This window comes from Anthonomus grandis, chromosome 12, assembly GCF_022605725.1.
Source record: "Anthonomus grandis grandis chromosome 12, icAntGran1.3, whole genome shotgun sequence".
Taxonomy (NCBI): Eukaryota; Metazoa; Arthropoda; class Insecta; order Coleoptera; family Curculionidae; genus Anthonomus; species Anthonomus grandis.
This window is the reverse complement of record NC_065557.1, coordinates 2,625,862-2,650,995: the sequence shown is the minus strand read 5'-3', so window position 1 is coordinate 2,650,995 and position 25,134 is coordinate 2,625,862. Positions and strand designations below refer to the sequence as shown.

Here is a 25,134-nt window from a genome sequence, read left to right as displayed (position 1 = left end):
CACAGGGAGCTAAATTGGCTAAATACGTCAATGGTGCGTGTTAAAAAAAAAACAGGGTTATGTCATTACGTAACTTGTTCCAATAAGATTATATTAGCAGAAGCTCAATTTAGTCCTCAATTTCCTATAAGATGTTTTTAACATTAATCCCTCCGGTGTTGTCAGATTGACAGTTTTTTAACCACAATATGCTACTTCCTCCGTTAAATGCGCTATTATCATTGGCAACGCTGGAATGGGAATGAAACAGCTGTTTGTCTCTTTCTAACTAATTTCGACTGCCTGGAATAGTCAGTTAATTTATGGCATTTTCCAAGGAGTTGAGGACATTTTTGTCTCTTTCTAACTAGTTTTAATTGCCTGGAAGAAGAGTGAGAGACATAATGACAATAGGACATTCTGACAGGTGAGAGAAAGACACGTCTAATATGCGGTTCGCAGGGTCACAGCTTCAGACAAGGAAATCGTAGAAAATTACTATAGCAAGTACTGTAATGTGAATGAAACAGCTGTTTGTTGACAGCTGTCAATGTGGAGACGTGACTCGAACAATCAATCCTACTCGTTTATTTGGAAACAGTGGAAACTTTGACGTAAAATTACTTTAATTTACATACAAATTACCGCATGACGTCATAGATTAGGTTATGAATGACATTGTTTTTTCACTGTTGCCAACTGTTGGTGACAAAATTAGCACAAAAAAAGAAAATCCGTTGCAGTGTTGCCAGAGAAGAGAATATCGGAACTCTTATATCGGAACTCTTAATACATCATGTTGTTTCAAGAAAATAAGGTTACGTCATTTACTAAATTTCTGCTAAAATTATATGCGCAGTAATAGGTCCAAATCACTACGGTGTTGTCAGATTGCTAGTTTTTTAACCACAATATGCTACTTCCTCCGTTAAATGCGCTATTATCATTGGTAACGCTGGAATGTGAATGAAACAGCTGTTTGTCTCTCTCTAACTAATTTCGACTGCCTGGAATAGTCAGATAATTTATGACATTTTCCAAGGAGTTGAGGACATTTTTGTCTCTTTCTAACTAGTTTTAACTGCCTGGAAGAGTGAGAGATATAATGACAATAGGACTTTCTGATAGGTGAGAGAAAGACACGTCTAATATGCGGTTCGCAGGGTCACTGCTTCAGACAAGGAAATCTTTTGTTTGTGCCAGTTTTTTAACCACAATATGCTAATTCCTCTCTTAAATGCGCTATTATCATTGGCAACGCTGGAATGTGGATGCAACAGCTGTTTGTTGACAGCTGTCAGTGTGGAGACGTGACTCAAACAATCAATCCTACTCGTTTATTTGGCAACAGTGGAAACTTTGACGCAAAATTACTTTAATTTACATACGAATTACCGCATGACGTCATAGATTGGGTTATGAATGACATTGTTTTTTCACTGTTGCCAAATGTTGGTGACAAATATTTGCTATAAAAATTAGCACAAAAAAAAGGAAAATCCGTTGCAGTGTTGCCAGAGAAGAGAATATCGGAACTGTTATAGCAGCTTAATACATCATGTTGTTTCAAGAAAATAAGGTCACGTCATTTACTAAACTTCTGTTAAAATGCGCAGCAATAGGTCCAAATCACTACGGTGTTGTCAGATTGCTAGTTTTTTAACCACAATATGCTACTTCCTCCGTTAAATGCGCTATTATCATTGGCAACGCTGGAATGTGAATGAAACAGCTGTTTGTCTCTCTCTAATTTCGACTGCCTGGAATAGTCAGATAATTTATGACATTTTCCAAGGAGTTGAGGACATTTTTGTCTCTTTCTAACTAGTTTTAACTGCCTGGAAGAAGAGTGAGAGACATAATGACAATAGGACATTCTGACAGGTGAGAGAAAGACACGTCTAATATGCGGTTCGCAGGGTCACTGCTTCAGACAAGGAAATCTTTTGTTTGTGCCAGTTTTTTAACCACAATATGCTAATTCCTCCCTTAAATGCTATTATCATTGGCAACGCTGGAATGTGGATGCAACAGCTGTTTGTTGACAGCTGTCAGTGTGGAGACGTGACTCAAACAATCAATCCTACTCGTTTATTTGGCAACAGTGGAAACGAGAGAAACTTTGAAGTAAAATTACTTTAATTTACGTACAAATTACCGCATGACGTCATAGATTAGGTTATGAATGATATTGTTTTTTCACTGTTGCCAAATGTTGGTGACAAATATTTGCTATAAAAATTAGCACAAAAAAGGAAAATCCGTTGCAGTGTTGCCAGAAGGGAATATCGGAACTCTTATAGCAGCTTAATACATCATGTTGTTTTAAGAAAATAAGGTTACGTCATTTACTAAACTTCTGCTAAAATTATATGCGCAGTAATAGGTCCAAATCACTACGGTGTTGTCAGATTGCCAGTTTTTTTAAACACAATATGCTAATTCCTCTCTTAAATGCGCTATTATCATTGGCAACGCTGAAATGTGAATGAAACAGCTGTTTGTCTCTTTCTAACTAATTTCGACTGCCTGGAATAGTCAGATAATTTATGGCATTTTCCAAGGAGTTGAGGACATTTTTGTCTCTTTCTAACTAGTTTTAATTGCCTGGAAGAAGAGTGAGAGACATAATGACAATAGGACTTTCTGATAGGTGAGAGAAAGACACGTCTAATATGCGGTTCGCAGGGTCACTGCTTCAGACAAGGAAATCTTTTGTTTGTGCCAGTTTTTTAACCACAATATGCTAATTCCTCTCTTAAATGCGCTATTATCATTGGCAACGCTGGAATGTGGATGCAACAGCTGTTTGTTGACAGCTGTCAGTGTGGAGACGTGACTCAAACAATCAATCCTACTCGTTTATTTGGCAACAGTGGAAACGAGAGAAACTTTGAATTAAATTTAATTTACGTACAAATCACCGCATGACGTCGTAGATTAGGTTATGAATGACATTGTTTTTTCACTGTTGCCAACTAAAGAGAATTCTCCGTTTGGTGACAAATATTTGGAACAAAACACTACGGTGTTGTCAGACTGCTAATTTTTTACCAAAACCTTTGAAAACAGGTCGTTTTTAAGCCAACATGTCCTTGCAATAAACCGCATAAATCGTCATTTGTTATCGGTTCTAGGCCCCCTCTACTCGACCTATTTATAGTAAAATCTAAATCTTTATAATATACCTTCATGTAATTAATAAATTTTTAAAAATGTCGTCTGCATGATATATAACTGAATTGCTTTGCGTATAACCATATTACTTTTTTTCATGATAGAAGCAAGATATTATTATTATTATCATTATTTTGTCTCGTGTATAATAATGGCCCTAAGTAAATAAGAAATAATGAATATTTGGTTTAATGAGAAGCTCTAATAATAATATGTATATAATATAATAACGTGGACCAAGGGAAGTAATAATAAAACCAAATTGGGCACTAAAATACTGATATCTTACGTATGTATATTTTACCGCTATAAGGGATGCAACATCGGGGAGAGGGTGGTTTTATGAGAACTTCCCCAGGACCCACGTTTCCCCTTTTTTTTTATAAAATTTGATGTAAAAATGTCCCTAATAAGAATTATTAAAATATTTCACTTGACTAGTTTACACTACGATAATAAAAACTACAAAAACTAATAATAAGAATAGTATAATAATAATAAAACGTTTATCTACACAAATATTTTGTACATACTCTGTAGTAGTAGTAGTAGCGGTAGTAGTAATAATTTAAATGCCAAACACGCCGGACCATCAAAAAATAGAGTCCCGGTACACTCGCATGCCTACTAGCGCGCACACTCGCCCCATAAAAAGCCGCACATTCACCTCCCTAGTAAAAATCATTTTAAAGGCATCGGAATCGTTTTTATATACAATAAAACTTTATAAACTCTTAGTCAAAAGATGCTTTGAAAAAAAAAGGAGGTTGTAGTTACTACTTTGTGCTTAAGAGGTTACGCAGGCGCAGGTGGTAAAATGGGGTGTCCTTTAGTATGTCAAACTGTCAAACTGAGAGAGAGAGAGAGAGAGGGGGTTATGCGTTGGTGGATCAAAAGGGGACAGACGAGCTTTAGAAATAAACAAACAATGTGCAAAAAAATAACATAACCTTAAAGTGTTGAACACGAATATTACCATGTCACAGTTTCTATAGACATTGAAATAACTTTACATAACCTCAAAACACATGATTGATTTATGACGTCATGGCTGTAGTGGACAAAAATAACATAACCTCAAACTATTAGATGACTAGAGAGCCTGATGACGTCAGGGTTGTTATTTGATCAAATTACATATAACTATTATTCCTATACGACCGATTACGGCCAGATCGTGAAGCAAACATTTTTGAGACAGAGATATGATAGTCGCATAAATCTGTCTCTACCTCGACCATTTTTTTATGCGCATGCTTAAATATATTGATCCGTTTATGGAGTGAGCAGAGAGGGGGATTCAGCCGAATTTAGCGCGCCAATTTCATTTAATTTAAATTTGATAGCGGTTCGAGAAACTGACCAATAACAGCACGATATTTGGCGCATACGCAGTGGGACAATGGCCGAGGTAGAGACGGACTTATGCGAGAATCATATCTCTGTCTCAAAATTGTTCGCTTCATACGCCTCTCATGTGCGGTATAGGATACCTTTAGTATAGGAATAATAGGTATATGTCAAATTAGCATTGGAAATAGCTCTTAAAAAACCCAAAAATTGACATAACCTCAAAATGTTACAACAATCTGATGATGACGTCAAAGTTGTTATTTAATAACATTTTGTTTTTTTCTATGTTTTTTACTCTTTGGCTCAACTATTTAATTCTGTTTTAGCAACAACGGTTAGAAAAGCCAAAAATTGGCATAACCTCAAAATATTACATGTTCTGTGACGTCACGGCTGTTGAGAAAACAATTAAAAAGTGGACAAAAATAACATAACCTCAAACTATCACATGACAAGAGAGCCTGATGACGTCAGGGTTGTTATTTGATCGAATTAGCATTGGAAATAGCTCTTAAAAAACCCAAAAATTGACATAACCTCAAAAGTTACAACAATCTGATGATGACGTCAAAGTTGTTATTTAATAACATTTTGTTTTTTTTTAATGTTTTTCACTCTTTGGCTCAACTATTTAATTATGTCTTAGCAACAACGGTTAGAAAAGCCAAAAATTGACATAACCTCAAACTATTACATGATTTATGACGTCACGGCTGTTGAGAAAGCGGTCAAAAAATTAGAAAACATTATATAACCTCAAAACACATGATCTATGACGTCATGGCTGTCGTGGCCAACAATAACATAACCGCAAACTATTACATGACTAGAGAGCCTGATGACGTCAGGGTTGTTATTTGATCAAATTAGCTCTTAAAGAACCCAAAATTTGACATAACCTTAAAATATTGCATGATTTATGACGTCACGGCTGTTGGTAAAAAATTGAAAAAATTACATAACCTAAAACTATAACATGATTAAAGAGTTTGATGACGTCAGAGTTGCTATTTCATAAAATTTTTAATATTTTTTTTAAGGTTTTTTAATATTTGCTCCACCCACCCAATTGGCAACAACGTTTTAAAAAACCAAAAACATAACCTCCAAATTTTACATAATTTCACGGCTATTGAGAAAACGGTTAAATTGGAAAAAATAACATAACCTCAAAATGTTACAACAATCGGATGATGACGTCAAAGTTGTTACTTAATTTTTTTTTACGCTTTATCCCACCCATTGAATCCTGTCTTAGCAACAACGATTAGAAAAGCCAAAAATTGGCATAACCTCAAACTATTACACGCTTTATGACGTCACGGCTGTTGGGAAAGCTGTCAAAAAAATTAGAAAACGTTACATAACCTCTAAATATTACGTGACTAAAAAGTCTGACGACGTCATAGTTGTTATTTGGCAAAATTATGTATTTTATGATGTTTTTTCATCTCAATCATACCTTAGAAGACCATAACCCTTAAAAAAATTACAAAAATGATATAACCTCAAATTTCAAAGAGAAAACGGTTTAAAATTTTAAAAAATAACATAACCTTAAACTATTACGTGTGTAAGAGTTGGTTGACGTCAGGGTTGTCATTTAATAGAATTTTGTTTTTTTTTAAGGTTTCTTAGCCCACCCAATCAGTCCTGTAGTAGTCACAACCCTTAAAAAAAACTCAACCATAACCTCAAAATGTTCTATGACGTCACTACTGCTGAGAGAATGGTATCAAACTATTACAATAATCTGATGACGTCAAGGTTGTTATTTAATAAAATTTTATATTTTTTAAAATTGTTTTTTACTTTTTATTCCACTCACTCTATCCTGTATTAGCAACAATCTTTAAAGAACTAAAAAATTGACATAACCTCAAAATATTACGTGATCTATGACGTCACGGCTGAGCAAATGGTTAAAAATTATATAACCTCAAAATACTACATGATTAAAGTAGTCTGATGACGTTAGAGTTTTCTTACACTTAATATATAACCTCAAAATGTTAAATTATTCATGACGTCATGGCTATTAAGAAAATCGTTTAATTGAAAATCTTACATAACCTCAAACTATTAGATGATTAAAAAATCGAATAACGTCAAGGTTATTATTTGAAAAAAACATATATATTCAGGTTTTTCAACATGGACTCACCCAATAAAAGCTGCATAGGCAACAACCCTTAAAAAAATTAAAGAATTGACATAACCTCAAAATACTACCTGATCAATTGACATAACCTTTAAATGTCGTTTATACTTTCTGATTCACCTGGTATTATAGGTAATTTTCCACGTTTTTTACCTCGTATATTTTAGGGTAAAGACAGTTTCCATACAAAGTGGCAACCCCGTAAAGTCTGTATGACATTTTTTTATATACAGGGTGGCCAGTTATAGTGTATTTAAAAAAGACGACATTTTAGGTTCTTTGACATACCTTTCTCACTTCCTCCCTTGAATTGAATTCTGTGTCAAACTTTAGGTTAGGATTCAATTTTTTTTTACAGTTTGATGATACGGTATAACGTTGCCAATATAGTCATCAGTGTTTAGTCTTTTTTTGACGTTTGACAGTTGACAGACTTTTAGGTTATATGGATTAGGTGCGACGTTGCCACTGTCACCATTAGTCCTTGAATTATATAAAAATGTATCCAAAGGTAGAATTAAATTCCATTTAGTCATTCGTAATAAATGAAATGAAAAAATCAAGGAAAACTTTCAATGTGCATATCAATGTCAAATTTTTAGGTTAGCATTAAATTTTGTTGACGTTTGACAGTTGACACATTTTATTTTATTCGACGTTGCCACTGTTGCAAAATCGTTACAAGCTGGCAACGCGACATAGTAATCAAGGATCCTCCGAAGAATTAGAAAATTCTTATTAAAAGGAGAGCCAGGAATATGTAAATACAAAAAAAAGAAAAGAAAGATTTTTTTGGAAAAAAACACTAAATGGCCACCCTGCGTATAATATCCTCCATTTTGACTTACGTCATTAATTTTCCAAGTGACAGCTGTCAAAAATGCGAACCTATGGCAGCGTGGACAGCTGTCACTAACAAATCAAATGACATAACCTCAATATTTTCATTTATTTGTTACCCACCTGCCGGGAATAACCTCATTCTTTCTGCCAACTAAACGTACTAGAAAAAAATAAAAATAAAACAAACAAACAAAATATAAAACTCTACTTAGTCCTAAAAATTACAAAAAAAAATATTTGGTATTCAAAAACAAAATGGAGATCGTGTCAAAGTAGCATCATCGTTAACAATCCTAGATTTATACAGTAGATGAGTTTCGTTACATTATAGAATATACAGGGTGATATAATTATATTTTAGTCATGGAAGCATCTATGTGGCTATAACGTTATAGAGTGACTCAAAAAAAATATTTATAGATCAAAAAAGCCTCGACGCACGATGAAATACCAAATAATTGACATTTTAGTGCTTTGCAGAACAACTAAAATTGAGCAGATTAATCGCATTTAGCAACAGAACCTAAAAAAGATTTTAGGAATTTTGTACTGTTACGCTATAACCCGAAACAATAACGTTTATTATACTAACAGTGGACTTAATGGAGTATTTTCCTCAGTCTTATGTACAGTACTAGACGCAAATGATAGTAAAGAAACTATTTTTTTTTAATATACTCCCCCGGACTAACAACGGGTTTTGTTAGTGCGGGCGCATATGAGCAAAAACGCACAATTTCTAATGTTAGGTTAGGTAGAAGCACGTAAATCATAACAAAACAAATACCATCCCTACAATAATAAATTTATAAGAATATCATATCGTTATATGTTACAATCTAATCACAATGTTCGCTAAAATTATAACAATCTATCCTTATGTGGTTTTTTTTTTATCCTTATCTAACACATCAATAAGAAGCACTTATTTGTTTTATATCATTTTTTTTTCATTTTGAGATTACGTCGTTTCGGGCTCGCCTACCGCCAACCCGAAAGGTCTAACAGTTTTTTTTTTAAATGTTTTGCGAGACGATCGTCAAAAAAACGGCAACCAAAGTGAGGTTAATCAGACTGTCATTTGTCAAAAAAAAAATACTCCAACGTTGTCAAGTTTAGAAGTTACCACATAATCAACTGTCATTTGTCAAGAAGGAATAAGTTCGTTGAAAAGTGACCTGAGCTGCTATATTAAGTTGCCAACGTTGTCAAGTCGGTTACGGACTGTTTCAGGCACACCTATGAAGTCTTCGTTGAGTGCTAAAGTCTCCTTTACACATTAAGTACGTATATAAACGACTTTTGTAGCTTAAAAACTCTCTTAGTTAGAATGGAATTTGTGACCCAGGATCTAAGGCTCTAACAGTGGTAATTTTCGAGGGTTATATCAACTTTCAAGCGAGATAATTAAGAAACTATTCCAGGCACTCCTATGAAGTTTTCGTTAAATGTTAAAGCCTTCTTTATACATTAATTACGTATATAAACGACTCTTGTAGCTTGAAAACTCTCTTAGTTAGAGTGGAATTTGTGACCCAGGATCTAAGGCTATAAAAGTGGTCAAGTTCGAGGGTTATATCAACTTTCAAGCGAGATAATTAAGAAACTATTCCAGGCACGCCTATGAAGTTTTCATTGAGTGTTAAAGCCTTCTTTATACATTAATTACGAATATTAACGACTCTTGTAGCTTGAAAACTCTCTTAGTTAGAGTGGAATTTGTGACCCAGGATCTAAGGTCATAAAAGTGGCCAAGTTCGAGGGTTATATCAACTTTCAAGCGAGATAATTAAGAAACTATTCCAGGCACACTTATGAAGTTTTCGTTGAATGTTAAAGCCTTCTTTATACATTAATTACGTATATAAACGACTCTTGTAGCTTGAAAACTCTCTTAGTTAGAGTGGAATTTGTGACCCAGGATCTAAGGTTATAAAAGTGGCCAACTTAGATGGTTATATCAACTTTCAAGCGAGATAATTAAGAAACTATTCCAGGCACACCTATGAAGTTTTCGTTGAATGTTAAAGCCTTCTTTATACATTAATTACGTATATAAACGACTCTTGTAGCTTAAAAACTCTCTTAGTTAGAGTGGAATTTGTGACCCAGGATCTAAGGTTATAAAAGTGGCCAACTTAGATGGTTATATCAACTTTCAAGCGAGATAATTAAGAAACTATTCCAGGTACGCCTATGAAGTTTTTATTGCGTACTGAGATATATTAAGTGAACTAGCCAACATTATTTGTCAAAAACAAAAACGAATTGACAAGTGACAAGAGCCACAGTTGCCAAGTCTCTCTAAATTAAGGAATGTCATTTGCCCTCATGTATTGCCACTTTTTGACCAATGACAGGTCAAGTAATGAAAACTGTCATTTGTCAAAAAAACTGATTGATAAGTTCGCTTAATGAAAACGCCAACGTTGCCAAGAAGTTCGCTATTTATCAAAATAAATAGTATATGTCATTTTTACAATTATTATCCGGAAATAGAGTGATACTTTGTATGCGCATAGCATACGATTAGGTTGCGCCATTTGTAAATTTAATTTAGAACTATATATACAAAAAACTGACTGATAGGTTCGCTATATAAAAAAACCAACGTTGCCAAGTTTAGTTGATGAATTGTTTCAGATTATTCTCACCCTAGAGTGATGTAGGACTGCAGGTCAAAAAACAAATTAAAATGGAGACTTATCGCATCTATTTTCGGAAACGAGCATCTACAAAATTGTTGGCATACTAAGCGGCAACAATGGCTTTGCAACGTTGCCAAATAAATGACCAATAATTATAAAATCAAGTCTGTAACTTTTAGAATCCAAATTAGATTCAGCCCATGACATATAACAAGAATATCATTTAAATGTCACTTGTCAATTATTTATTTGACAAATGACAGGGCCAGCAAACAGCAACTCTGCATTCGATATTTTAGATCCGACCTTGTTAGAACTGACAAGTGACATTAAGTACATTGTCTATCTGTCACTTGGACAGTTAAATCTATTCAAGACAGGAGCGGAGTGAGATTCAAATAACCAAACATTTATGCATAAATTCTATAATTTAGATATTTTCGAAAATTATTAAACTTTATTCCATGACACATAAAAAATATGCTAATGCAAATAAATATTAATTATGTGACAAATGATATGGTAGTCAAAACTTGAAGGTCCGACTGCCATTTGTCAATGACAGAAGCCAACGATGCCACATTTAAATCAACTTTTCAATTCTTTAAGTGAATAAATTTAAATCGCAAATGGCAACACTGCTTTTAATATTTTCGGTCCGACCCTGTCCATGTGACAACTGACAAGTGACGTTAGTTACATTATCTATCTGTCACTTGGACAGTTTAAAATGCTCAAAGACAGGACTAGAGTCAGATTTAATTAAGCAAATATCTATGCTTCAGCCCATGACACACACAAAACCATATTTAAATTTCATTTGTCAATGAATGTCAACGTTGCCAAGTTGGAGTTAATTTGTTGTCAATAATATACCACAGAAATTACCTCAGCTCATGACATATACAAAGACTATAACATAACCAAATTTAAATGTCATTTGTCAATGAATGTTCCAACGTTGCCAAGTTGGAGTTAACTTGTTGTCACTAATAGAAGCCAATGTTGCAACATTTAGTTCAACGTCAAAATTGGGGTTACAACGCTAACAGATATATATTTATTTAAAAAAATCCCCCAAATGTCACTGCAAAAACATGACAAGTGACAGCGTCATCCAATTAGTGCCATTTTTTTTTTGACGAATCATCCCACGTTACTAACACTAGATCCCTACGTCCCTCTAACTCTCGAAATTTGAAAATTATCATCCTAAACCTATAATAGCCTACGGTTTTTTTATTTTGGTTGTAAGTAAGTCACTTGTCACTTAAGTTGGTTGAAATGACAAGAGACGGCGCTGCTGCAGGGATCTCGTTTACTAATTCGGGTCTCTTCACCTTGGATTCAACATATAGGTAACAGAAAATGCTTTCACATTTATAGTAGATTTAATTGGAAGACAATAGGTACACGAAAGAAAGGTTTTTTCCTTTTCACGGTAAAATTCGACCCGAATTAGTGCCCTAAAAACAGATAGTGGCCAGCAACGAACCTCCAACCAACAACAGCAGTACTGTAGTAGTAGTAGTAGTAATAAGAACAATAGTTGCCATTATCGATCGAAAAAAAAATCTTACCCACCCAAACCGTCCTCACCTACAATTATTAATACAATCGCCAATAGCTCCAATAAGGTCCGGAGGACGAGGAGGAGAGGCTCCTCACCGGAGGCTAAGCGCGATAAATGAACGAGGCGGTGTGGGGCGGTGAGGGGCTGGGCGACGAGGAGGGCGGCGAGGGGCTGCTCGAGGAGCCGCCGCTGCCGTTGGTCGGCAACCGGTGATGGTGAGGGGCGGCGGCGGCGGCGGCGGCGGCGTGCAGGTGGTGATGGTGGTGAGGAGGCGGCGCCGTCTGGTTACCGCCGCGGCGGACGCCTCCTCCGGCGCCCTCCTCGCTACTGTTTTCTCAGAGATAGACTTTCTTTACGCTGCGCGTGGTCGCGAATCCGTCCGGTCGACGGAACTGGTCGCCCTGGAATAATTAGAAGAGGGAAAATTGGTATGAGGATATACGGGGTTGTACCTACAGTCACAGATGTATTGGAGAACCGTTTACTTTGGAATTAGTTGTCGTCAAAGTTTATTGGAAAATCGTAGAAGTGGCAACGCTGCACTGTCTTTTGAATAAACCGTTTTACAGTTTATTACTTAGATGAGAGAAGAAAGAAGACGCGCATTACAAATCGTACTGAGAATCGACTCGCCGCCATCTTTTGGTGCCGAGCATTAGGAGGGTCACCAAAGCTTGTTTTGTGTAATGTTTTAGTAAGTAAATGTTTTAAGCAACTCAACTGAGCTTGACAGGGAAGAGGTATAGAAAAAAATGGAATAGATGTTTCAAAATTTCTATTTACTGGCAACAACGCGACCTAAGGAATACTATACTTCTTAAAGGAAAGCTTTCCAGATTGTGAACAATATCCTCCTGCAAAGTCTTATTTTAAGGTTAAGGCATTTTAAAATTACGGCACCGTCGTTAATTTTTAAATTATGATTTTTATATAATATGATTTCATTATTAATGAGTGAAGAAAGTGCACGCCACTGTACGAGTCATGACATTTATGTACATGACAGATCAGATGTCAAACGTCAGTTGTCAACTTCATTACCTTTATTTCATATATCCTTTGTTGGTAACCCTGGAAATGTTCAGAGTGACCAACATCCAAAGGACACTTTGTGGTTTATAGTAGTAACCAGGCAATAGTTAGCAGTTAATGTATATTTAGAAGTTCTTGTCTTGGTCGTATTTAATATTACTGTTTCGCAAACAACAGTATTAACTGTCAAAAGGTGGATCGAGTCAATGACGACAACAACAGCGCCAATGTGGCTACGTTCTGAACCTATAGTTATTGCCCATATTTTGGAAACCACAGATCAGTTTCCTTATCTATAGTCTTCTTGTATAATTCTCCTAATATTGTTAATCTATTTAAAAAAAATTTAATATATTAGGAGAATTATACAAGGAGACTACAGATAAGGAAACTGATCTGTGGTTACCGAAAAATGGGCAATGACTATAGGTTCAAAACGTAGCCACATCGGCGCTGTTGTTGTCGTCATTGACTCGATCCACCTTTTGACAGTTAATACTGTTGTTTGCGTAACAGTAATATTAAATTCGACCAAGACAAGAACTTCTAAATATACCTTAACTGCTAACTACTAACCATTGCCTGGTTACTACTATAAATCACAAAGTGTCCTTTGGATGTTGGTCTCTCTGAACATTTCCAGGGTTGTCAACAATATAAATTAAATTAATAAGAAAATATAATTGAATTTACTCCGGTTCGGATTCATAATTTCTTCAATTGTCCGCCATATGACAAGTGACAGTTAATCAATGCATTGAGTGTCACTTGTCAGTTTTGACAGACACAACGCCAATGTACGAAATCAGTAAGAGTGCCAAGTGTAAGACAAGTGACAGGTAGACCATGCGTTTAACGTCGCTTGTCATTTATGAAAGGTACAGAGTCGGACTAAAAATGCAATAAAAAAAATTCTACAACTACTGCTATCTTTCACAAAATACGTCGACGCTAAAAAATATTGTTAATCTATTTAAAAAAAATTTAATATATTTTTTAGCGTCGACGTATTTTGTGAAAAATAGCAGTAGTTGTAGAATTTTTTTCATTGCATTTTTAGTCCGACTCTGTACCTTTCATAAATGACAAGTGACGTTAAACGCATGGCCTACCTGTCACTTGTTTTACAGTTAGCACTCTTACTGATTTCGTACATTGGCTTTGCGTCTGTCAAAACTGACAAGTGACACTCAATGCATTGTCTAACTGTCACTTGTCATATGGCTGACAATTGAAAAAATTATAAATCAGAACTGGAGTAAATTCAATTATATTTTCTTATTAATTTAAATTATATTTCTAAATACATTAATTTATAATTCTAAATACTTTAATAAACATTTTTATTTTGAATACATTTCAGTTTTAATATACGAGGGCAATAATGAATTCAAGGTGCGACTCTGTGTCTGTCAGAAATGACAAGTGACGTTAAGCGCATGGTCTAACTGTCACTTGTCTTACAGTTGGCAGTTTTACGGATTTCGTACATTCGCTTTGTGTCTGTCAAAACTGACAAGTGACACTCAATGCATTGTTTAACTGTCACTTGTCATATGGCTGACAATTGAAAAAATTATAAATCAGAACCGGAGTAAATTCAATTATATTTTCTTATTAATTTAATTTATAATTCTAAATATATTAATAAACATTTTTATTTTGAATACATTTCAGTTTTAATATACGAGGGCAATAATGTATTCAAGGTGCGACTCTGTGCCTGCCAGAAATGACAAGTGACGTTAAACGCGTGGTCTACCTGTCACTTGTCTTACACTTGGCACTCTTACTGATTTCGTACATTGGCTTTGCGTCTGTCAAAACTGACAAGTGACACTCAATGCATTGTCTAACCGTCACTTGTCATATGACTGACTATTGAAAAAATTATAAATCAGAACCGGAGTAAATTCAATTAAATTTTCTTATTAATTTAATTTATAATTCTAAATACCTTAACAAACATTTTTATTTTGAATACATTTCAGTTTTAATATACGAGGGCAATAATGTATTCAAGGTGCGACTTTGTGTCTGTCAGAAATGACAAGTGACACTAAATGCACTGTCTAACTGTCACTTGTCATATGATTGACAATTGAAAAATTATAAATCAGAACCGGAGTAAATTCAATTATATTTTCTTATTAATTTAATTTATAATTCTAAATACCTTAATAAACATTTTTATTTTAAATACGTTTCAGTTTTAATATACGAGGGCAATAATGTAGTCAAGGTGCGACTCTGTGCCTGTCAAAACTGACAAGTGACGTTAGACGCTTTGCCTATCTGTCACATGTCATACAAACTGACTGATTAAAAAACAGGATCGGAGCAAGATTTAAATCTAAATTTTAACATCACACATAAAATTGTACTTTAATATTTTTAAAAGTTTGCAACGCTGCATTTAATGGTTTAGCGATAACTGACGATCATCTTATTATACAGTGGAAAGAGTTGAAATAAATTATTAAACAGGACCGGATTGGTGGGGTCCAAAGTAAACGGCCTCCTTATAACCAAACAAGCTAAGCATGCTTTTCAAATTAATCTTATCAACATTAGTAAGCAACCTTACATCCAACATTATAAACTTGACCAGGTAAAAATGCTCGTTAGTCAATTATCAATTACCCAAAAAGTCTACTGATTCGAAATGATATTATTCGCATTTCAGATAAAAGTTCTCTAAGTTTCTATAGCTGCTATTGATCTAAAAGGGAAGTGAAACGATACGGAAACTGTTCATAGGGAGAGTTTAGAGAAAAAGAGAGACAGAAATAAGAAGCGATAGTTATATGAAAAAGAGTTATTATTACTATTATTTTGAAAATTACCTTTAAGTTTTTTTTTTGGATTTTATGGGTACCGATAGCCCCATTGCTGTTAAAGAAAAACGGTATTAAAGTTACGAGTGTGTGCGTGAGACAATTGAGGGGTGAAAAATGATTTGTAGCTATAGAGGGTTTTGGTGACAAAAAAAAACGGAGTTTGCATAATATTAATGAGTTGCTCCGCACTTTTTGCATTAAGTGAGACTATTTGTACGTTTATACAGGGCTATTGTTTATTATTGCACCTATACCTAACAGGGGTTACCATATTATTAGAAAAAACAAAAGTGGATAGATTTTTTATCACGTTTTTAAGAAGTATAACTTTTTTAAGAAGCATTTTTTTTCAGGCAATTATTTTCTGCAAAAAAAACGTTTTTTATTAACCCTACCCTTACCCCCCCCACCCACCCCACACAACTTACCAGTAACAAATTGTTTTCAAAAATCATTGTTCTTCATAATAATACGTATGAATTACAGCCGGTTTCGTCGTGTTTCTTGTGTATTTTCGACCCAAAACGAACAATTTTTTTTTGTATAGTGAGATCAAGCATATACAATAAATACCATATATACGTTTTCTTAGCTGTGTAATATTTCGAATTCTTATGGCGATGCTTGTTGACTCTCCTAATTGTTCTCTACGTTAGATTTGACATTAAAGTATCGATTTTTAGCACATCTAACCGGTTCAAGATATCTCAATCTAGGAGTCTATTTAAAAAATGTTACGTAGATACCAATTTTCTTCGATTTTTAATTTTTTAACTTAACACCCTATAACAAAGTAACGAAGCAACTTTGGACCAAGATAAGTTGCTTTAAGTCGACTTATTTTCACCTCAGGTATATGTCCTTCAGGGTTTTATACAGACTGTTTAGAGACACCCTGTACAGGTATAGGTGCAAACTTTCAAGAAAATCCATCAAAATTAACGCAAAAAGTGTAGAGCGACATCACGACCCTACACACTAAACATTATGACTGACCAAAAAAAAAATTAAATAAAAGGAGCCAGTCGTACCTGATGAGACCGGAGGGTGCCGAAATTGTCTCGTCCCCTAAAAGCGTCCCCGCGGCCGTTGTACCCGCCGTCCGCCTGAAACTGGAACAGGGTCTCGGCGTTGTTCTGGAGCCCCGGCCCGCCCCCGGCCCCCTTGCGCAGGGTACTCTTCGGCGAGTAGTTTTTTGGGGGCGGTTGCGGCACGAGTACCGGCTCCGCGTACGTCACCTCTTCTTGCGGCAGCAGTTTCGGTTCGGCCGTGATGCGACTGAAAATCGTCAAGCCGTTATTGTTATAGGTAATCTGGTATATTATGTAAGTAATCAAGGCCAGCGGGATAGAAAGAACACCTCTGTTAATTCATGTTGTAGGAAATCAGTCTAATAGACTGTTAGATTTGGTATGTTGTAATGCTGAATGTAAAGTCAGCCAAGATGAATAATTGCCGATTATCGCTCAAGATGCCTATCACTCTGCCTTATTAATTGTTTGAGAAAAATATTTCTTTTGGGGAACATGTTCATCAAATAATTTTAAAAAGGCCGATTTTCCTGAGAACTGATTGGCAATTTCTCTGTGATATCGGTGACATAAGCTTAGCTGTAGGAAGCTTTAACGATGAATTGCAAAAAATATTTGCTAAACATGTTCCACTTCGCGTAATACATGATGGTATACCACAGATATATTTAAAAATGTAAAACACAAAGCTAGGTTGCATAAAAAAATTAAAAGTACGAATAAACAGCAATATCGTGTTGACTTCTGCAATATTAGATCTGTAGTAAAAAGGCAATTGAAAGAAGCTTATAATGCATATATTCAAAATGTAGAAGACAATATTTTAACAGATTCCAGCCTTTAAAGGTCATTAATAAATAAGTTAAATTATTCCAAGCAGTAAAACTAATTTTAATTAAAAGGCATCATATTTAAAAAAAAAAAAATAAAAGCCTCAATTTTCTGGAATCTTAATTAGTTAAATAAGCTTAACTTGAACATTATTATTAGTTAATTATGCCAGGCACTTAATGCTTAAATTTTTTAATTAAAATGGAGTAATTTCTTTGGGTAAACTACTTCTGTGGATAAATTAAGCCTAAATTGCCTGGAATCATAAAATAATTCTAATTTAAATATCGTTATTAATGAGTAAGTCAATTATTCCAGGCAGTTGGAGTAAAACTTTAATTAAAATGCTTAATATTTATTTAAAAAAAAATTACCTAATTCTCCAGTTAATTAAATTCTTTTTATTTAAATATAAATAATTAATTAGGTATTTCAGGCACTTGAGGCGAAATTTTAATTAAAATATCTAACGTGCATAAACAAGATCTCAATTATCTGGAATTCAAAATAATTAAGTAACTCTAACTTAAACATTATTAATTAGTAAAAAAATATTCCAGGCAGTTCAGGTGTTATTTTAATTAAAATGCTTTAAATATTCCAGGTACTCTTAATTAAAATGTCTGACCTGAAAAAAATATCTAGAATTCCAATTAATTTTAATTTAAAGATTAATAGTTATTAGATTATTTCAGGCAGTTGAGGCATATATTTAATTAAAAGGTGTGATATTTTTAAAGAAATCAGGGATTTAAAATTCTAATTAATTAAATAACTTAAATTTAAATATTGTTAATTATTGAATTATTCCATTCACTTAAGATAAGACATGTTAAAAAAAAATTAAAAACTCAATTATTTGGAACTCGGTTCCAGGGAATTGAGGCGTAATTTTAATTAAAATGCCTTAGATATTGACAAAAAATACAGCCCCATTACCTCATATAGAAGAATCGCGCTTGGAATTGCCTTATACTTTTAATTTAATTAACTAAGTTAATATCATTAATTCCGTAAGTTAATTAATACAGGCATAAGTTTAATTAAAAAATTTGATAATTGAAAAAAAATCACTGACCTAATTCCTTGAAATTTTAATCAATTCAGTAGAGAGATTAGGAATAAGAGCTCATTTAACTGGAATTCTAAATAATTAAATAATTATAACACGAACACAATTAATTAATTAATTAATACAATATTTCAGACTTGAAATTCTAATATAATAATTCTGAATATTCTTATAATTTATATTTAAATATTATTAAATAGGTAGTTAACATACCTGACATGTTTAAAAAAATTCTTAATCATCTAGAAATCTAATTAATTAAATAATTCTCTTTCTATAAGCTACTAGCATGGACATATAGTTGCATTGTATCATGAAAAAGTAGTATGTTTTATCCATAACTATGTAAATAATTAATTTGACTTTTTATGAATAGGAGTAATAAATTGTCTCCACACTATGTCAAAAACACGATCTCTGTTAATTAGTATAAATAACAAAAAAAGATTCTAGCTTTTTATACTTGAACACAGACTAGCGCTGATTAATAGTGTACTTACTTACTAAAAACTACTACTTTAAAAAGACTACCAAATGCTACAAAAAATATTAATAATTTATATAATAACCAACGAAAATATCGATCAAAAAATGTTTCTGTTAAGAGGATTCCTCACTCAGTTCATTTTGAACTCACCTGTTCATATTCTGCCGCTGCTCAAAATACTCGTACTCCGTATCCGGATACGGTAAATTATCGTCTTCATCCTTATGGCACTTCCTGCCGCAAAGATACCCGGCGATAAATCCGACGACGAGGGCGGAAACTGCACCCGCCACCACTGCCATGATGAGCGTTTCCACCGTGTACTGGTTTACTAAAGCGTCAGTAGCTGTCACTGACGGACCTAGAAAATTACCAAAAGTAAAACCTCAGTTGGATCTCTTATTTACCGATCACTAATAGATCGGGATTTTTCCAATGAATGAAGAACATTTCAATGAAACGTTTAAAACAACAATCAAAAGAATCTGAGGAATATAAGTGTGATGTTATGAAACATAATTCTACTACAGTGCTACACTAAATTATTTCAATATTCAATTCAATATATTCAACTTCAATATAAAATATTACAATTCTAAGAATATAAAGCACCTAGATACCAGAGTATCTGTATGTGCTATGGTAGAAACAATTTAAAAATTCTAATATATCAATGTTGTTACCCTTAGCAGGCTAGCCGTTAAATAAATTAGTTCACAATATTTAACATTTTAAATAGGTTTATCCAAAACTACATAACAAAAATCAAAAACCAGACAACAAAAATGAGAAAAAGAGAAAAAAAAAAGATTCATATACTATATACACATATACATTTTACCTACAAAGGTATTATCTAGTATTTTACAGAATTTTCTAGTCTTTGGTACCTAAAACCTATAATATTTGAAACAAAATAAATAATTGAATAAATGTCCATACTGAGATTTTTTTCTTTTTCCCTTATGTATTTATGTTGTGATTGCTATCGAGTAAGAAAATAAAAAGTTTGGTGAAAAGCAGAATATTGATACAAGCACATATGATCAATCAACAAAATTTTCTTTTGTTTCCTAATATATAACTTAGGGCATGCTCATTAAACTTTTTGAAGTATTTCTGTTGTTTGACATTTTCTGGGACAAGGTTATAAAATTTTGGAGCTAAAAATACTGCCCTTGTTGACCAAAATCTCGAATCATATAAGGTAGTACAATTTGCTGGTGTTTATTAGCTCCGGTTTGGTGTCTATGGTTTATTATACTTTGTTTACCATAGAATTTATGAACATTAGAGCAACAGGTTGTTATAAAAAGAGTTTTCAAATCTTATATTTCAGAATTATATAATTGCTTTGTTGAAAATAACCGAGGTCTCTTTAACATTATCTTTACTAATGAGTTTTGTATTGTTTTAAGATTTTTTAGACTGTTTTCATATGCCCTACCCCAAATCAATATCCCATACCTTAATAAGGGTTCCACGAGAGCTTTATAGATCAACACAATGAGTTTTCTGCACAAAATTTCCCTTATTAAATAAAATGTATGTAAGAGTGCCTTTATCTTTTTTGTTAAATAATCAATGTGTATATCCCATTTTAGATGTTTGTCTATATGGACTCCCAAATATTTTATAGAGTTTACCTGTCCAATTGGTTCATTAATATTGTTTACAATAATATTTTGAAAGTTTGGTCTATTTGAACTGTTTATGGAAAATGCTATATATTTAGATTTTTTTGGATTTAGTGACAATTTAAAGGTGTCGAAAAAATTTTTGATTAATGATAGACCTTCTTGAAACTTAACTTTTGCCTCTTGCCATGTGTCTCCAATAAATATAATTCCTGTATCATCTGCATAGGATATTACTTTGCCAGGAGTTTTTATATCATTCACTGCATTTATATAAACATTGAAAAGGAGGGGTCCTAGTTTTCAATGTTTTCAATTATAAAAGAGCAAATCATAAATTTCACCTCGGAGCATATTTTTTGACATTAGCAAAGGTTTCGACAAGATGTATTGATGTTTTACTGTATTCACTGCAGATTTTCTCTACTGCCTTGTGCAGCTAACTCATTTACTTCTAAACAACCCATTTGATCTCCTTAAATGATCCCCTCCTTAAATGATCAACAAACTAATCTGGTATTAGCCCCATTATCATTTATTGATTGACTGGCAGATACCCAGGGAACTTGCGGTAAGATTAACTTAGCAATTCTTTTTAATTCAATTGAAGTATTACAGACCCATTATATGCAGAGTTAGGGATTTCCAGACATTTTTTGAATTAGAATAAGCAAAATTAATGTATAAGGTTATTTATAAGGATCAGAGGTCCGCTGTAAAAATAGTTATTATGCTCGGTAAAAAAAGACATCTACTTGGTAGGAGTTAGGAGTAATATGGGATAAAAAGACCCAATATCTCAAGCTTCAAAAGTGTATAATACATCTCCCGTAAATAAATGATATACAAATAAATTTAAAAAAAATTCTCAACTAGTTAAGATATACAGTGTGCATGGTGACTTTAACTGGAATAAATTCAGTTAAAACTAATCAAATTTTATCTCGCAAAATTCCTGAGACCCGTCGATTTTTGTTTATTTTTTTTCACATTTTAAGATAGTTTTTGTATTTTTTTACCTACAGGGGGAGGTCCAAATTAAGGAGGCCCGTAATCTACGCCAGTATTTAGATGACAATTTTCCAAACAGATGGATTGGTAGAAGGGGTGCAAGCACGTTCTCCCGATCTCACCCCACTTGATTTTTTTCTGTGGGGGACATTTGAAAAGTCAAATTTATATGAGCAAACCAGGAAACCTAGACGAACTCAAAGAACGTATTAGGCAAGAAATCCGACAAATATCTCCAGAAGTGTCGGAAAATGTCAGAAACGAATTTTATTATCGTCTTGGGTTTTGCCAACAAGTAAATGGTGCTCATTTTGAGCATCTTATACATTAAACGCAACGTTTTTATTTTTTTTTCATATTTCTCCTTTAGATAATCACAAAAGTAAATAGGGCAATTTAATCAGGAAAAAGGGCTCTTTTCAATGAGAGTTTAAAAAAAGTGGCTTTCCATTTGAAAAAAAAACATTGGGGTTAATTTGGACCCCCCCTGTAGGTGAAAAAATACAAAAACTATCTTGAAATGTGAAAAAAAATAAACAAAAATCCACGGGTCTCAGGAATTTTGCGAGATAAATTTTGATTAGTTTTAACTGAATTTATTCCAGTTAAAGTCACCACAGTGTATATAGGCATTAATTAAGTATCATTGAGACCAGAGAGTTGTGGTAAAATTTGTACTATAATAAGTACAAAATTTTTTAAAATAAAATTTGAGTTTATATCTAATTTTACTGGACTAATAAATAAAGTAACTTATAGTACGCACGAAAAGTGAAAGTAAAGACGCGCGCACCTCCCTCTACTGACAGCGCGCAGTTTTTTGTGGGGTGGGGGAAAAGGAACGGGATTCAGTCAGTTTTTGAAGGTACTTCAGTCAGTCTTGTTCCGTTGTCGGTAGAAGTAGGTCGGAAAAAAGTGGTATAGTGTTTTCAGTTTTTAATGTGGTTCCTGTCCAGTTGGAGTAAAAAGGTAGGCACTGATTTTTTTTACAATTGCATGCCATTTATTTTGAATTATGGATGGTTAATACAGAAGCAAAATTTCATATGTTATTTCGAGTCAATTTATTGTGGATTTATTCGCTAAATTCACATTTAAATAAAAAAAGATTAAAACATAAATAAAAATTCTCTTTTCAAAATATTCACATTTAAATGGAATTAACAAAAAGATTAAAACATAAATAAAAATTCTCTTTTTAATATAATCCGGTGAATTTATTCGCTAAATTCACATCTACATGAAATCACTAAAAGGTTATAAATACAAATACGGATTTTAATAAATTCTCAATATTTCTTCAAAATTTTCTGAAAACTCAGAGAAATTTATTCGCTAAATTTCCACTTTAAATAGCGTCTTGTGAATTTATTCGCTAGATTCACATTTAAATAAAATTAATAAAAAAATTGACACGTAAGCAAAAATTCTCTGTTCAAAATTTTCCGGTGAATTTATTATTCAGGTACAGGGTCAGTGTTGTTGTGTACAGTGTGAGTGTGTGTTTTTAATGTGGTTCCTGTCAAGTTGGAGTAAAAGGTAAGTACTGATTTTTTTTACAATTGCATGCAATTTATATTGAATTATGAATACTTAATACAGAAGCAAACATTCATATTTTATTAGTAGTAATTGCTGAGTCAATTTGTTAAATTAATTCATTGTGGAGTTATTCGCTAAATTCACATTTAAAGTACAAAACAATTCTAGTAACAATAAAATCTTGAATTAATTTTAGATTTTAATCACTATTTTATTTTTATTAATGCATATTCAATTCTGGGTAACTTTTGTTAGTGTTGATTTTTTTGGCATGTTTATGTACGATTGGATATTGGATTCGGCTTAGTTTGCATGAAGAAGTAAAATAAATTATGTGAATTTATTCGCTAAATTCACATCTACATGAAGTCATTAAGGGGTTATAATACAAATACAGATTTTAATAAATTCTAATATTTCTTCAAAATTTTTTGGAAATTTATTCGCTAAATTTCCATTTTTTAAACAAGTCAAACATTTTTACAAATTTTTCATAGAAAAACTTTTATATTTTTCCTTAAGAGTTTCTTGTGAATTTATTCGCTAAATTCACATTTAAATAAAATTAATAAAAAGATTAAGACAAAAACAAAAATTCTATTTTCAAAATACACATCAGGTGAATTTATTCGCTAAATTCACTTCTCCATAAAATCACTAAGGGGTTATAAATACAAATACAGATTTTAATAAACTCTAATATTTTTTTAAAATTTCTGAAAACTTAGGGAAATTTATTCGTTAAATTTCCACCTCTTAAAATAGTCAAATATTTTTACAAATTTTTCATAGAAAAACTTTCATATTTTTTCTCAAAAGTTTCTTGTGAATTTATTCGCTAAATTCACTTCTACATGAAATATCTAAGGGGTTATAAATACAAATACGGTTTTTAATAAACTCTAATATTTCTTCAAACTTTTTTTTAAAAATTAAGGAAATTTATTCGTTAAGTTTCCACCCTTTAAACAAGTCAACCATTTTTACAAATTTTTCATAGAAAAACTTTCATATTTTTCCTTAAAAGTTTCTTGTGAATTTATTCGCTAAATTCACATTTAAATAAAATTAATAAAAAGATTAACACATAAAAAAAAATTCTTTTTTCAAAATATTCCAGTGAATTTATTCGCTAAATTCACTTCTACATAAAATCACTAAGGGGTTATAATACAAATACAGATTTTAATAAATTCTAATATTTCTTCAGAATTTTCTGAAAACTTGGGGAAATTTATTCGTTAAATTTCCACCTTTTACAAAAGTGAAATATTTTCTCTAAAAGACTTTCAATGATTATCTCAATAGTGTCTTGTGAATTTATGCGCTAAATTCACATTTACATAAAACTAATAAAAAGATTATCACATAAATAAAAATTCTCTTCTCAAACTAATCCGATGAATTTATTCGATAAATTCACATCTACATGAAATCACTAAGGGGTTATAATACAAATACAAATTTTAATAAATTCTAATATTTTTAAAATTTTTTGAAAGCTTGGGGAAATTTATTCGCTAAATTTCCATCTTTTAAAATAATCAAACAATTTTACAAATTTTTTATAGAAAAACTTTTATATTTTTTCTCAATAGTGTCTTGTGAATTTATTCGCTAAATTCACATCTAAATGAAATATCTAAGGGGTTATTAATACAAATACAGATTTTAATATATTCTAATATTTTTTCAAAATCTTTTGAAAGCTTAGAGAAATTTATTCGTTAAATTTCCATTTTTTAAAATTTTTCATAAAAAAACTTTCATATTTTTTCTCAAAAGTTTCTTGTAAATATATTCGCTAAATTCACATTTAAATAAAATTAATAAAAATATTAACACATAAAAAAATCTCTTTTCAAAATAATCCGGTGAATTTACTCGCTAAATTCACACTTAAATAAAATTAATAAG

At 32.5% G+C, this 25,134-nt stretch overlaps 1 protein-coding gene across 8 annotated transcripts in view; it reads right to left on the bottom strand.

Moving 5' to 3' along the window:
* Positions 1–4,052: 4,052 nt before the first annotated feature.
* Positions 4,053–25,134, bottom strand: part of LOC126743117 (semaphorin-1A) — a 628,852-nt gene continuing 607,770 nt past the window's right edge. For 2 of the 8 annotated variants that reach the window (XM_050450080.1, XM_050450081.1), the window contains exons 13-15: positions 19,178–19,388; positions 16,638–16,884; positions 4,053–12,135 (exon numbers count right to left, since the gene is read on the bottom strand). In XM_050450080.1, coding sequence (XP_050306037.1) covers positions 12,070–12,135; positions 16,638–16,884; positions 19,178–19,388 — 524 coding nt within the window. In that variant the 3' untranslated portion in view covers positions 4,053–12,069. The remainder of the gene's footprint in view (positions 12,136–16,637; positions 16,885–19,177; positions 19,389–25,134) is intronic. The other 6 variants (XR_007662785.1, XR_007662786.1, XR_007662787.1 and 3 more) reach the window with 6 other exon arrangements.